The sequence below is a fragment of the Anolis carolinensis genome, chromosome 5, assembly GCF_035594765.1.
Source record: "Anolis carolinensis isolate JA03-04 chromosome 5, rAnoCar3.1.pri, whole genome shotgun sequence".
Lineage (NCBI taxonomy): Eukaryota > Metazoa > Chordata > Lepidosauria > Squamata > Dactyloidae > Anolis > Anolis carolinensis.
Window position 1 is genome coordinate 583,740 of NC_085845.1, and position 16,570 is coordinate 600,309.

Genomic DNA, 16,570 nt, shown 5'->3' on the forward strand with positions numbered 1-16,570 from the left:
CCACAAGAAGCAAACGGAAAGGAGGAAAGCATGGAAAGGAACAAAATATGGCTCCCAGTATTTAAAAACTCTAAAATCAGAACAGTAAATAAAGAACAACACTCAGAAAACAGAGGAATTCCAGGCATGAAACAATCAGGGCCAGCTAGCACCTCCCAACAAAAGATTCCCCCAGGCAGGAAGCAGCCAGGCTTTGAATCTGTAAGGCCATTCAATGCTAATAAATCTGGCCATTTGCAACATTCGCACTTGCCCCAAACAGACAAGAGTTCTTTTTTTCTCCCACCCTGGACGTCATTCCACAGGGATATATATATAACCCCCACTTGCATAGTTTTCCAACAGGCCTCACAAGCTCTGAGGGAAGTTCACAGCCACGGCGTCCATTGGTGCTGGAAGGTATGACTGCCTCTCAAACTCTGCGAGGGCACAAAGGGGACCTCCCTTGACCGCGCCTGATGGGATGCTCCGTGAAGCCACTTTTCCTGGACCGACCCCTCCCTCCAAAACAGAACCAATGACTTGGGCATCATACACCCTTTGATGAATCCCAGGGGAGATCGGATTGAAATCAACAGGCCTGGAGCTATGTATTGTCGAAGGCTTTCATGGCCAGAATCACTGGGTTGCTGTGCGTCTTTCGGACTGGAGGGCCATGTTCCAGAAGCATTCTCTCCTGACGTTTTGCCCACATCTGTGGCAGGCATCCTCAGAGATTGTGAGGGAGCTGCGGCCACCTGTACGGACAAACTTTCCTTTTTCCTCTTTTGATTCAGACTCATTATGAGGAGGCTTCTTCCTTCTCCAAATCTTCATGGCCTGGGATGGGAACGCAGTCTCCGGGACCGGTATTGAGAGCTATCGAGGGTGGGATTGCCTTGTGGAGGTGGTATTAATAGATGCAGATGTGGTCCTGGTGACAGCGAAGAATAACGCCATGAGAACATTGAACAGTGATTTCCAAATAAAGGAGCCTAAGCGGTGGCACTCTGTTTTCTGTTGCTTGCGGGGTAAAAGCAAGGCAGCTTCGGAGTGCCTGCCCATCAGCTTAATGGGATCTGCCTGCTGCATATGAAGAGAGTGAGAGCCCACGGACCTCCTGAGGCTCACTCACTTGTGGCTTTGCGGATCACTCCACTTTTGCCTCTTGCATGCTGTCGATTCGGGTATTATTGCTACTCAAGCCGATAGATGACAGTAACTGTTCTGAAGCCGGAGAGCAACAGGGTGAAGCGAGTGCTTGGCTGGTTCTCACAAAATGGTCTTTTCCAGCTCAGGAGAGATCCTTCCCAGGCCTGTGTGACCCACGAAGAAAACGAGTAAATACTCATTACAAAATTAGGGGGTGGGTGGGGGTGGGGAAATCGTTTCTAAAGTGTTTCCAAAATTGGGCGGGGTCCATATTGTAACTATAACGAGATAACTACCTTTTTGTTACTTTTCATTGAGTAACTGTGCCAAATTCAGGGGCTCCTTTCCCCCGCATTGTTAAAGCTATTGGCATGAAACTAGAACACATTAACCACTGTGAGACCATCGAGTTTCAGAACCTGTCACTCATCCACTGATTTTGGGAGAATTTTCAAAGTTTTTACAAACAACATTTTTTTAAAAGCTATATGAGTTTGAATTCCTTGAATATCCTTGAATTTTCTATGCAATGACAGAAGGTAACAGGGAGCATTCCCCACAAGTTTCGGAAATATTCATACATCTACAGATTTTTTGGATTTTTACAAAAGTTTTGACAAAAACAAATTCACACAAAAAGTATTGGGTGACTTTTGACTTTATGAGTTCCGGTTAACCAACTTCCGGTTATCCGACCTAACGTATTATCCGACATGCCAGGCCCTTGGGAAGCGCCCCGTGAGTGTTGATGGGCAGCAATGCGCACGGGGCGCTTCCCTAAACTGGATTGCCGGGATGGATAAGAGGGCCTTCCTATTATCTGTCACTTCCAGTCATTCGACATGTGAATAACCGGAACTCAACTGTATCTGTCTGTATTCAGAGGCAGCCCAACAGCCAGGCGAGGTAGGCTTTTGCCTGTGGCGCCATCGTCCCGGGGGCGCTGTAGAGGCCTTCTTCTCCTTCTTTCTGGGCCTTCCCGCGGGGGGCGGGGCCGCGCGGTGCGAAGGTGGGGCCGCACAGCACGGGGGCGGGGCCGCACGGGGTAGGGCCAGGCCGCACGGCGGGAAGGCCCAGCCAGGCTGCGATGGGAAGGCCTAGCTAGGCTGGCTGGGCCTTCCCGCTGCAGCCCGCTCGGCCTGGCCCTGCCCCCTGCGCCATGCGGCCCCACCCCCTGCACCACGGGGGGGGGGGGGGGCAAAATTACCTTTGCCTCCTACAGAAAATTACCTAAGGATGGCTCTGTCTGTGTATACAAAACGTATGAATTACATACGACTTACGATTAAGATTTGCACACCCCTAATACTTAATTCAATTACTTTCCATGCATTTCCTAGCGAGGCACTTGGGGAAGCGTTCATCCCAGGGAAGGGTCCCAGTGTGGTTTCAGCTTCTTCCAGCACCAAGAAGAAGAGCCTTGCCTGCACCTGTGCCTTCCTTCCTTCCTTCCTTTTGTGCTGTGCTCTCTGTCCCGGTGCCGCCAAGCAGAGAGTGTGGCCCAGCCCTACTCGCTCGGCCTGGGTCTTGGTCTCTCTCTCTTCCCCCCCCCCCCCAAATTGCCCCAGGGCTGCCTGCGGGGCTCCTGAGCATGCGCAGAGCGCAGAACGGCAGGGGTTCAGCGCACGGTCAGAGAAGTGCCAGGCCGCGTTAAGGCCAAGGGGCTTCAAGGGCGCCTTGACAGCTCTCTCTCTCTCTCTCTCTCTCTCTCTCCTCCACTCGAAAGACAGAAATAGCAAACTGCCAGGTTCCCCACAGAGGCATCAGCCATCGCCCGCCCCACCACCCTCCTCCTCCTCCTCCTCCTCCTCCTCCTCCTCCTCTGTGTTGCTGTTGCAAAGGCAACAAAAGCGGATTCTGCAGAAACTCCAAGAGCCGGAGCATCCCTGCCTTTACCTCCCATCCATAGCTAAGGGCACAGTTTAGGGGTTCAAACCACCCCCCAAATTTTTCAGATTAAAAAAAAAACCTGGTTTTCTCCTGAATTTTAACGGCTTAATCAAATCTATGAGAAGCAAAAACGAGAGTCCCTCCAGAACTGCAAGCAACCAAATTTGGATGATTCACACTATCATTACCAACCTTTCTACCAATTTACATTGCAATTGTAGCAAGAACTAACATAGCAGAAGCGAGCAAGTTGGTCTACCTGCAGCCGGCAGGTAAAGCCTAAGGCACAGTATGGGGTGGGACTGGGGGGGGGGGGGGTTGACCTGGATTGCAGGACGAAATTGTGAAAACGGAGGTATCTACCACTGGTTCCTATAACGCAAGCCCATGGAACAGAAGCAAAGAGAAGAAGCTGCGCCATTGTCAGACCTTGGACTTTAGATGGACAAGACTGTGTCTGATGACCAAGTGAAAGCTCAGTTAGTGCAAAATCCACAGACTCTGTGGCCAGGATATGGATTTCCTGAGGATAAGAAGAGGCAGCTAAGTTTCCAACCCAAATGGTTCAGCAGATTGCCCTGGTTGGCCTCCTCGTTTCATGCCCAAGGTGCGCTCTGTGAGTACGGTGTGGTCTTTGGAGGAGAAGGTGGGAGCAAAGGTGCTCATCAACAGCCTGGTGCATGGGTTGCTAAACCTTTTCTGCGATGGAAAGAGACAATAGAGGTCTTCAACGGACACCAAAGCACAGAGTCCCATCAGAAGAACTTGTGCTTGGCTGAAAACTTCTTGCTAATTCACAGCGGAAATGCCTTGATGTAACCTGTCATCATGTAAAGGAAATAAGAAGAAAGAAAGAAAAAAGAAAGTTCTGCCAAGTGCAGAAACGGATGTCCTTTGTGGCCGACAAGAGGGAGCAAGGGTTCGGGACCTGTGACCTGGGAAGAACCTTTGCACAATGATCGTCATTGCAGGGCCTTGTTGATCGGGAGTCACTGACCTGAAAAGTCATCTGGGGAGAGATATAGATATAGATACACACACACATATATATTGTTTATTTCAGCACTATAGGTATTGTTATACAATTGGTACAAGAAATGATTTTCTAATACATCCCTATTAAGGCATCATTTGAAAAGGGAGAGGTTTTCTAATGCAGCTATGAATACTCCAACACCCACCCCCACCCCCCGCCGCCCAAAAAGAAAAATAATAATAAAATGACAAAATGAAAAAGTCAGAATGGACTTCCCACCTTAAAAGACATGCGGTGAAAATATCCCTGTCGCTCCACTAAGGTCTTTATCTTAAGGGGGTTTCTTCCTTCTTCTTTGCCATCTCAATACATTACTTAATCTTCAAAACCTCAAGCATTTTGACATGTTCTTTTTTTCTTTTTCAATGATATGAATGGCTCCCATTCTTTTAAAAAGTGCACACATTTGACCAAAGCATCTCTAAGGCAACAGAGCTGCCCCTCTCTATGTGCAAAGCGCATGGCCCTCCAGGTAAGGTGGAACGACAGCTCCCGGGGACTTGGCCTTGGCGATGCTGGCTGGCCGGGGCTGCATCCCGCGCTCTCCCCACCTTGCCTTCTCCTGATGTGACGGACGTCTTGGAATCACAGGCTCCTCGACCAGGGAGAGAACTCCAAAGGCCCCCCAATCCAACCCGCTCACAGAACAATTTGCGGTATTTCAGTCACTTCCGGCTGATGGCAGCCCTAAGGGGAGCCGATGGCTGGGGTTTCTTGGCAACGTTTGTCCAGAATGGGTTTGCCTTTGGCCTCCCTCTGAGGCTGAGAGAGCGTGGCTTGCACCCAAAGTGGGTTGCCATGGCCAAAGATGCAACCCTCCATCCCCAGAGCAAAAGAAAATAGAAAATAGAAGATAAATAGTTCTTTAAAAACAAAAGTAAAGTTCCAAAAGATGGTTACAAAACAAAGCCTTAGAGAATAATCCAAGAAATCACAAGGAATAAACAAAGTCCCATTAGAGCATGACAAAGTCCCATGAACATGAACACACAAAGGCTGCAAGATAAAAACGAGAGTTTGCTTCTTGGTTGGACGAACGTTGCTTTGACAAAGGTTTGTCTCCAAACACACTGTTTTAATACCCTTTGCGAAGCATGAAAGCATTTCTTTGGCCTCTGACCTCCCTCTTGTTTGCAATTCTCACACTCCTTCGAACCCTGAATTCCAAACGGTCAACTCGATCTAACGATTCTGTTTCATCAAGGTCAGCCTGCTCGTTAGCGTCAGCCTGCTTGCTATCAGACTGAGAACTATCCTCCTTTTCTGAGTCAATTTGCACCTGGCTAGTTTCAGTATCATCAACATCATTCCCTTCATTCCCTGCTGTGGGGAAAACTCTCTGTTCCTCATCTTCTGCAACAGGGACACTCTGAACCTGAGTTTGAACCTGAATCCCATAATCCCCATCAGAGTCATTTTGAACCTGAATCCCATAATCCCCATCAGCTGAGTCACAACAGGGAGTCTGGGGAGGCACCAGCCCTCTTTGGCAGAGAAGGGTACATCATCATCATCATCATCATCATCATCATCATCATCATCATCATCATCATGTTTATTATGTTTGTTTATACCCCGCTTTTTCTGTCCACAAAGGAGTGTTGCACTCTAGGCTTGGGGCACCTCCTCCCGCAACTCCACGCAGAGCCCAGTCGTTATTAACCACAGTAGGTTATTTACAAAGCCCGTACAAAAGGGAAAAGGGGGCATTTTCCAAACAGCAGTAGGAAAGGTGCTATGCAATAGCAGTGGTCCATCTATACCAAAGACCAATAGTACCAAAATAGCCAGGTACATGACACCCAGGAAGTCAAGAACATAGACATAAATCCATAAGCATGAAAACAAGAACTTTTACAAAGCAAATTTATTTCAGGAACATAGGCAAACACAGGAGACTTAGAACATGAACTTGAGCCGTAGAACATGAACCGTAGAAACGGGAACTTGATTCTACGGCAGCACTGTCTGTTCTGGAGACACCAGGTAAACATCCTTTAATTTAAGCTCAGGCTCGACCAAGCAGCCATGACGTCGTGCCTTTGAGACCTGGGTTCAAGGACTTCTCACTGGGTCATAGAATCCTAGAGTTGGAAGAGACCTGGTGGGCCATCCAGTCCATCCCCATTCTGCCAAGAAGCAGGAATATTGAATCAACCCCCCCCCCCCGACAGATGGCCATCCAGCCTCTGCTTAAAAGCCTCCAAAGAAGGAGCCTCCACCACAGAGAGTTCCACTGCTGAACAGCTCCCACGCTGAGGAAGTTCTTCCTGATGTTCAGGTGAAATCTCCTTTCCTGTAGTTTGAAGCCATTTTTCCATTGTGTCCTAGTCTGCAGGGCAGCAGAAAACAAGCTTGCTCCCTCCTCCCTAGGACTTCCCCACCCATCTTGGCCCATGGCCCCCGTCATGTCTCCTCTCAGCCTTCTCTTTTGCAGGCTAAACATCCCCAGTTCCTTAAGCCACTCCTCATAGGGCTGTAGCACAGCTGGTAAATAACCATCACCCCCTCGATGGATTATCACCTTGCCGCGGTGAGGGGGCTTGCGTGTTCCAATGAACCTGAGGGCACAACCATGGGAGTCACACACTCCCAGGAGTGGCCACAGGGGAGGATCCAGACCAGGAACAATCTGAAGACCCAAAAACCTCAACGGCGGAGCATAACATGGTACATGTTACAACGGCTATGAAGGCGGAAGAAGCTGCAACAGGCTGAGAAGCCACTCTCGTTGTGCTAATCACACCACTGCTGGGACCTCAATCTGTGAAGACTGTGTGTTGACTGGCCGTGCACCGACCTCCACACATTAAAAAAAAAAATCATGTACAGGCTTCTTCCAAGAAATGGAGGACCATCATCCTCAAACTACGAGGGATCGCCTAAGTAAATAACCATCAGTAATAAGATCCACCAAGTGAAAGGTAGCCAGTTTGAAGCCTGGTCGGGGTGAGCACCCGACTGCCAAGCCCAGCTCACTGTCTACCTAAGCAGTTTGAAAACACCTTAAATCTGTAATTAGAGAAATTGGGAACCGCTAATAAGCAGGGGAGGTGTTTTACAACACCATAAAAGAAAAAGACCAGAAATGCTGGTGACCAAAAGGAAGGAGGAAGTCCTGATGGCTCTTCGTCAAAGAGAATGGAGCAACAGCACTCCCCTGTGGCTGAAGCCGAACCCAACCTCCAAGACATCAATACTGGACCTTGACACAATATGCCTCCTTTCTGTCCTGTCCTGTTCTGTCTTGAATGTTTGCCGTGTATATGTACAGTGATCTGCCCTGAGTCTCCTGGGGAGATAGGACAGAATATAAACTGTTGTTATTATTGTTATAATTATTATTAGTTGCCCTCCTCTGGTCACATTCCAGCTGAAAGTCAACATCTCCCTCAGTGGCGGTGCCCAGAATGGGACACAGTTGGATTCCAGGTAAAGTGGTCTGACCAAGGCGGAACAGAAGAGAGGGCGAGCAGGACTTCCATCCCTGGATCTAGGCACTAGATTCCCATTGATGCACGCCAAGACACCATTGGCTTTTTTAGCTGCCGCATCACACTCCTTGCTCATGTTTAACTTGTTGTCCACGAGGACTCCAAGATCTTTTTCTGCTGTCAAGCCAGGTGTCTTTCTGAACGCCTAAGTAGCATTCACTCCCTCCATGCGAGGCCTAATCTGATATCACGGGAAAACTCCCCATCTGCATCTGAAGGCTGATTCCCAAGCGAAACTGACTTTTTGTTGTGACTCAGCCTCAGAGTGACTCTAATGAGGATTTTGGGATACAGGTTCAAGATGAAGGGATTCAGGTTCAGGATGAGTTTCAAGATGACTCTGATGGGAATTATGGGATTCAGGTGCAGGGTGTTCCTGCTGTGGAAGATGGGGAACAAGGAGGCTTTCCCACAGGGGAAATGGTGTTGCTGATGCTGATGTTTCTCAGGTGCAAGAAGCAGGAAGGGAGAGCAGTTCCCAGCCTAGTAACACTAACGAGCAGTTTGGCCTTGATGATACTCTGGACCGGGCCAGCCACTTGGAATTTAGGGGAGTTCGCAGAAGTCTTAGAATAGCAAATAAGAGAGCGGTCAAAGGGCAAAGGAATGCCTTCATGTTATGCTATTAAAACAGTCTTCTGAGAGAGGAATCTTCGTCAAAGCAACGTCTTGTTTGAATTAGAAGCAGCTCTTGCTTTCTTGGATTATCCTGTAATCAAGTTCATGGGATTATGTCATGTATGAACCTTGTTTTATGCCTAAGGTTTTCTTGGATTTATCTGTATAGCCTTGGTTTTGCAACAATCTTTTGGATTTTTACTTTTGCTTTTTAAGAACTATTTATTTCCTATTTCCTAATAAACTACAAAAGACTTCAACGTGTGTACAGCCTGGTGTGTTCAGCAAGGTGAAGCTATCCTGAGGTGTGACACTTTTCCTCAGTTGCTAAGGAATGGACATCGGGATATGTGTCTGTATTACCAGGCCAGACATTGGATGCTATTCAGCACAGAATGATGTGCCTGGATTTTACTCAAAGGAATTCCAGGTTGTTTCCAGGCTTCCAACAAAACAACTGTTGTATTCAAATTCTTCTCTTGGTTCGTACATAGCTCTGAGGAAACAGAGAGCAGTAGGATCAATGTTCAGTGGCAATGGCCACTGCCTCAGATATGTGCATTCTTTCTGGTGAACATCACTAAAGCCTACAATCATTTCCAAGCTAAATGCAAAAATGCATGGCGGCAAAGCCAACCTGCTGTCACTCACTCCTAAAAGATCCATTCATTCTCTCTTTGCCCTCTCCTCCCATTTCCATCTTCTCCTCTCCTGTCCCATCTTTCTCAAGGCATCCTCGTTTCTTGTTGTAGTTTGTGGTTCCCATGTTAGTAAGGGTATCACACTTTAAAGGAGCTATCCAAGGTGCTGAACCTATTTCAGGGTTGAGTTCAGTTCCTTGAAAGTTCAATACAAAATTTGGGGCAGATCATCTGTTCGATTGAAAGGGAAGCCATGAACCATTACTGCCGAGCCATGTTTCTATTCTAAATATTCCACACCCTAAACCATTTGTGTAACCTCTCAGCATTACAAAAACAATATAGAAATGAGTGGATTTTTAGTTACCTGAAGGGACATGTTTCATGGTATCAGTCTTCCTGCCTGTTCCATTCACTTTCTCTTAAAAGTCCTTAACTTGATTATGTACCTGTATTTATCTGTATATTATAATGCGTTTTATGAATGTCTTATGTAAGTTAATTTTTTAACTGATTTATAGCGTATTGTACAGTTTTTATATGTGTGTTTTATTGTAAGCCGCCCTGAGTCCCCTGTTGGGTGAGAAGGGCAGGATATAAATCTCTATATATAAGAGAGTGATGGCATCACAGCGACCCACAAAACAACAAAACTACAGGCCCCCCAACCTCGAAATTTGACAACACAACCCATCATTCACGGCTCTAGGTTGATACCACAAAAAGAAAAGAAAAATTAAGTCCTAATTAGAAGGAGGGGAATAATAGTTTTTATCCAATTGCTGCCAGTTACAAGGCTAAGCTCTACCCACTTGGTCTCCTAGCAACCTACTCAGCCCAGGGGACAGGCACAGTTAAGCCTCACTTAGGCCTCTTCCACAGATTATCAGATTTTAACTGGATTATATAGCAATGTAGACTCAAGGCCCTTCCACACAGCTATAAACCCTATTTAGAATCTTATATTATCTGCTTTGAACTGGATTATCTTGACTCCACACTGCCATATAATCCACTTCAGTGTGCATACTAAACATAAAGACAACCATACAACAGACATTCAATATTGATTGATATTACTCAGGACTCCTCCGTACCGTACCTAATGTGACCTTAAATGATTCTAATGCACTTTATCTATTTATGAATTTGTTACCCATAATGTGCACCGTACACTTTGCTTATCCACTATTGCAACCTCATTGTTTTTAACCTGATGTTTTAATTCTGCGTTGCGTTTTTTAACTTATTGTGTATATTTTTTATTGGTTTTGTTTTTGTTCTGATGTTTTATATTTTATCATTGTTTGTATTTTGAAAGGGCCCGAGGCCAGGAATGGTGGGAATTGAAGTCCAAAACACCTGGAGAGATGGCCCACATCCCCCCCATGCCTGCCTAAGCTCTTGTCTACTTGAGGCAAATGCGAATGTTGCCCTTGGCCACCTTGATTAGCGTCGAGTAGCCTTGCAGATTCAAAGCCTGGGTGCTTCCTGTCTGGCGGAATCCTTTGTTGGGAAGTGTTAGCTGGCCCTGATGGTTTCCTAAAAGGACAATGGGTTCTTTTATAAGGTTTTATAATGTGTTTTAACAATGTTATTAATAGATCTGTTATTTGTTTTTGTTTTTTTTATGATTGTATTTTGGGGCATTAAATTTTGCCAATTTTTGTCCCTTCGGGTGAGAAGGGCGGGATATAAATGCTATAAATAAATAAATAGATAAATAAATTCCCCTAAACTATGAAGACCAAAATCCACTGCTTGTGGTGATATGAAAATAATCAAACAAACTCAATGTACAGTAGAGTCTCACTTATCCAACACTCGCTTATCCAACATTCTGGATTATCCAACGCATTTTTGTAGTCAATGCTTTCAATATATCGTGATATTTTGGTGCTAAATTCATAAATACAGTAATTACTATATAGCATTACTGTGTACTGAACTACTTTTTCTAACAAATTTGTTGTCTAACATGATGTTTTGGTGCTTAATTTGTAAAATCATAACTTAATTTGATGTTTAATAGGGTTATCCTTAATTCCTCATTATCCAACATATTCGCTTATCCAACGTTCTGCCGGCCCGTTTATGTTGGATAAGTGAGACTCTACTGTATATCCAAAAATCGATGTCTATCCAAAAAACAGGACTATCCCAATCGCATATAAGTAGAAATCAGCAGTTCTTCTTTTGATGGTTTCCTGTCTAGCATCTGGCCCCCTGTATATAAAAAAAAACTCTAAAATCAGGACAGTAAATAAAGAACAACATTTTTTAAAAAGGGGTGAGGAATTCCAGATAGGAAACAATCAGGGCCAGCGAACACCTTTCGACACCTTATTTATTATTTATTTATTTCTCACATATATATCCCGCCCTTCTCACCCGAAGGGACTCGGGGCGGCTTACAACAGTGGCAACCATTAGATGCCCATTCAAACCAATATAAAACAGCACATAAAACAGTTAAAACTATTAAAATACATTATGAATTAAAAATATACATTTCAAACATAAAATCAGATCCGTTCTTCCTCATGCTTTGTCTATAGTTCAGACCTTTTTGGAAGAGGCCGCATGGGCCATCTAGTCCACCCCTTTTCTTTCCTTTTCACCTCAAAGCACATGTGGCCATCCAGTCTCTGCTTAAAAGCGTCCAAAAGAGGAGCTTCCGCCGGACTCTGAGGCAGAGAGTTCCACTGCTGAACAGCTCGGGAGATGAGACACAATGGGCACCGGATCTGGGTTTTAAACGTTCTGCGTGTAACATTTATCAAGACAGACTTTCAGGCAGCAAGAGGCCTCAGCCACACAAATCATGCATCCACTGCCCACACATGCTTGTCCTGTCTCTGCAGATGGCCAGATAATAGCAAGACTCCGGGCTGGTGGTCAAGTGCAGAGCCCACTGTGTCTCATTTGAGACTCCAACAGCCTGGTTCTCAGCCGCCCTCTCTTCTCTGTATCAAAATAACTTTGTGGTGTTGTGTGGTTTCCAGGCTGTATGGTCATGTTTCAGCGGCACTTTCTCCTGATGTTTCACCTGCATCACAGACCAAATGCCTGCGATGCGGTTTCCGGCCATACAGCCCAGGAACCACACCACAACCCTCCACTAATTCTGGCCGTGTATCCTTGGACAACACAAAAGAACTTTGTTTGGATCTCTTTTGGTCACCAACGGGAGCAGCCCGTGACCTTTGAGGCCTGCCTGCCGCCCGGTCCTGGGCTGCCTCGTCCAGGAGAAGCAAATCCGCCCCGACGCCTGTCACCGTCTCTTTCCCGGCAGCCGTTCCGCTAAGCGCATGTCGTGCCTTTTACCTTTTCCTGGGTGGCATTTCCAGGGCCCTGGCTCTCTCCTCCCGGGGAAAAGCCTGACCGGTCACCGGTGGGTCAGGCAACGAGGCCGGCCGTCTCCTACGCCAATGCGAACATCATCACTGCTCCTCCGCAGGGGACGTCTGTCTGTGGGGCTCCAGAGTGGGTCATCCGCTGGGCTTTGGCGTCTCCTGGGCAAAGCGGATGCACCATCAGCCATGAAAAGGAAGCCCCAGAATCCAGGACAATGTTGGGACATCGCAATGCAATGTACATAAGAATAATAATAATAATAATAATAATAATAATAATAACAACAACAACAACAACTGCAGTTTTCTGGCATTGTATATTTCTGCCGCTTCTGTGACTGTTCATTTATATTTTGATTCCATAGCTCACTTGTCGATGGATGTCCAGAATCAGCAGCATCCACCGCGGTCCTTTTTATCCTGGGCGACGACTGAGCCAGTATAGACTTCGTTTGGGTTTGGTTCTCCATAATGCTAATGGGTTAGGTGCACTTGGTCCCATTCCTCAGCTGAGGCCTCTCTGGCTTGGTTGGACCTGCCGGGAGTTACACTACCACCAGCACAGCCCTCAGTCATCATTGGACTGGTTAAGCCCCCCCACCACGTCAAGGTGGCACCTGCGGGGGGGGGGGGGGGGACTCTTGCAAGTAAAACAAGCAGTCAAAGAAGAGGAACATGCCCTTGCAGAATATGTAAAGCAAAGTGAAGAACCTGCTTTGATGGAAGTCAAAAATCAGAAACTCCTCAAAGCACAGCAGACAAAAAAACAGTATAAGAAAACCACACTACAAACTAGAGCTGACAGCTGGCACAACAAAACATTGCATGGAAAGTTCCTTGACAAAACTGAAGGAAAAGCTGAATAAGGAGAAGACCTGGCTCTGGCTCACGAATGGGACCCTGAAGAAGGAGACAGAAGGCCTGATCCTTGCAGCCCAGGAGCAAGACATCAGGACAAAGGCAATTAAGGCCAAGATCGAAAAATCAGCTGATGACCCAAAATGCAGACTGTGCAAGGAAACCGATGAAACCATGGATCATATCCTCAGCTGCTGTAAGAAAATCGCACAGACAGACTACAAACAGAGGCACAACTCTGTGGCCCAAATGATTCATTGGAACTTATGCCTCAAGTCCCACCTCCCAGCAGCAAAGAACTGGTGGGATCACAAACCTGCAAAAGTATTGGAAAATGAGCACGCAAAAATACCGTGGGACTTCCGAATCCAGACTGACAAAGTTTTGGAACACAACACACCAGACATCACGATTGTGGAAAGGAAAAAGGTTTGGATCATTGATGTCGCCATTCCAGGTGACAGTTGAATTGACAAAAAACAACCGGAAAAACTCAGCCGCTATCAGGACCTCAAGATTGAACTTCAAAGACTCTGGCAGAAACCAGTGCACGTGGTCCCGGTGGTGATGGGCACATTGGGTCCCATGCCGAAAGATCTCAGCCGGCATTTGGAAACAACAGACATTGACAAAATCACAATCTGCCAACTACCAAAAGGCCACCTGACTGGGATCTGTGATCATCATCTGAAAATACACTACACAGTCATAAACGGATGAGAAGTGTCTGAACTGTGATTTTGTGATACGAAATCCAGCATATAGATCTCGTTTGCTGTGTCATACTGTGTCTTTGTGTCAATAATAATAATAATAATAATAATAATAATAATAATAATAATTTTATTCTTATACCCCGGCACCAGAGGCCCCAGTGGCGTAGTGGGTTAAACCGCTGAGCTGCTGAACTTGCTGGCCAAAAGGTTTGAATCTGGGTAGCGGGGTGAGCTCCCACTGTTAGCCCCAGCTTTTGCCAACCTAGCAGTTCAAAAAATGCCAATGTGAGTAGATCGATGGGTACGGCTCCTATGGGTGGGAAGGTAAGGGCACTCCATGCAGTGATGCCTGCGGCCACATGGCCTTGGAGGTGTCTACGGACAACGCCAGCTCTTTGGCTTAGAGATAGAGATGAGCATCACCCGCAGAGTCAGACACGACTGGACTTAATGTCAGGGGGAAACCTTTACGTTTACCCCACCATCATCTCCCCAAAGGGACTCAGGGCAGCTTACATATGGGCAGGCCCTGTAGCGAGGGGGGGCGGAGTTAGGGGTTCAACCCCCCCCCCCAAATTTTTCAGGTTATATAAAAAAAACCTGGTTTACTCATGAATTTTAACTGGTTAACCAAATCCCCATGCTAAATCTATGAGACGCAAAACATTAAGAATCCCTCCAGGCACAATCTCAAACAGATATTGACAGGTTTGTAGTGGGGGTGGGGGGTGCCAGGGGTTTAACCCCCCTCGAAACCTTCCTCATGCCGCCGCGACCCCTTGGTACAGTTCCTCGTGTTGTGGTGACCCCCAACCAGAACATTCGTTTTATTGCTACCTTGTAATTGTAATGTTGCTCCTGTTCTGAATCGTAATGTAAATATCTGATCTACAAGATGTATTTTCATTCACTGGACCAAATTGGTCCCAATACACCCAAATTTGAATACTGGATGGGTTTGGGGGGGGGGGGGGGGTTATATTGTCACTTGGGAGCTGGAGTTGCTGGGATTTATCCTGTTATGCTTATATTATTGATGTGCTCTGATTGTTGTTTACGTGATTTTAATTTGTTGTAAGCCACGTTGGGTCCCTGAGGGAGAAAAGCAGGACATAAATAAAGATTTATTATTATTATTATTATTATTATTATTATTATTATTATTATTATTATTAATCTGTTTATTTTATTATGCTTATATTATTGATGTGCTCTGATTGTTGTTTACATGGTTTTAATATGTTGTAAGCCACGTTGGGTCCCTGAGGGAGAAAAGCAGGACATAAATAAAGATTTATTACTATTATTATTATTATTATTATTATTATTATTATTAATCTGTTTATCCTATTATGCTTATATTATTGTTGTGCTCTGATTATTGTTTACGTGATTTTAATATGTTGTAAGCCACGTTGGGTCCCTGAGGGAGAAAAGCAGGACATAAATAAAGATTTATTATTATTATTATTATTATTATTATTATTATTATTATATTATGACACAGCAAACAAGATAGATATGCTGGATTTCATATCACAGAATCTTATTATTATTACTATTATTATTATTATTATTATTATTATTATTCTGTTTATCCTATTATGCTTATATTATTGATGTGCTCTGATTGTTGTTTACATGGTTTTAATATGTTGTAAGCCACGTTGGGTCCCTGAGGGAGAAAAGCACGACATAAATAAAGATTTTTTATTATTATTATTATTATTATTATTCTGTTTATCCTATTATGCTTATATTATTGTTGTACTCTGATTGTTGTTTACGTGATTTTAATTTGTTGTAAGCCACGTTGGGTCCCTGAGGGAGAAAAGCAGGACATAAATAAAGATTTATTATTATTATTATTACTATTATTATTATTATTAATCTGTTTATCCTATTATGCTTATATTATGGATGTGCTCTGATTGTTGTTTACATGGTTTTAATATGTTGTAAGGCACATTGGGTCCCTGAGGGAGAAAAGCAAGACATAAATAAAGATTTATTATTATTATTATTATTATTATTATTATTATTATTATATTATGACACAGCAAACAAGATAGATATGCTGGATTTCATATCACAGAATCTTATTATTATTATTATTATTATTATTATCATCATCATCATCCTCATTATTATTATTAGTGTTTTTGAATTTGTTGTACAATGGGTCCCATTGTGGGATATTCATGAATCAGGTAACAACAACAAAGTAATTCTGACCTCTCGTTACAAAAGTAACTCGGCGTTACTCCAGGAGTTCGTTCCTTCCTTCTTCCCGCCACGACGTGGCGAAGAGGGCAAAGGGTCAACGGCCTGTTTGGCCTCCGGCCGCTAGGGGCCGCTCTCTCTCTCTCTCCCGCTCAAGATCCTGCCGCTCTAGCACAGCGACTTCCGGTGGGTAAGGCCGGAAGCGGTTGGGGCGGGGCCTGTGCGGAGGCTCCGTGCGGAGGGCGCGGCGGGAGGATGTGGTTCACGTACGCGCTGAGCTGGGCGGCGCTGCTCATCCAGGCCGCCTTCGTCACCCTCGGCATCGGTAAGCGAGCGGGGCCCCGGGCCGCTTGGCCCGAGCGGGCCTCCGTCGCTCGCTCTGAGAAAGGGGCGGGGCCACGGCATTGGCCTACTTCGCTCGCTCGGCGGAGGGGGCGGGGCCTGGGCCCACTTGGGCCTTCCTTCCCTTCAGGTGTTTTGGACTCCAACTCCCAGCATTCCTCACGGCCTCAGGCCCCTTCCTTTTCCCCCTCAGCCGCTTAAGCGGCTGAGGGGGAAAAGGAAGGGGCCTGAGGCCGTGAGGAATGCTGGGAGTTGGAGTCCAAAA

General features: G+C 45.6%; 2 protein-coding genes across 3 annotated transcripts in view; both read left to right on the forward strand.

Moving 5' to 3' along the window:
• LOC134299513 (zinc finger BED domain-containing protein 4-like) overlaps positions 1-10,464 on the forward strand; it is a 70,691-nt gene extending 60,227 nt beyond the window's left edge. For both annotated transcript variants that reach the window (XR_010006732.1, XM_062982526.1), the window contains one exon: positions 10,132-10,464. The gene's annotated coding sequence lies outside the window, so the exon portion shown is untranslated. The remainder of the gene's footprint in view (positions 1-10,131) is intronic.
• A 5,671-nt stretch (positions 10,465-16,135) lies between these two features.
• The window catches only part of tex261 (testis expressed 261), a 16,219-nt gene continuing 15,784 nt past the window's right edge, over positions 16,136-16,570 (forward strand). Inside the window, exon 1 of the mRNA XM_062982532.1 lies at positions 16,136-16,288. Within this exon, the coding sequence (XP_062838602.1) occupies positions 16,219-16,288 (70 nt within the window). The 5' untranslated portion in view covers positions 16,136-16,218. The remainder of the gene's footprint in view (positions 16,289-16,570) is intronic.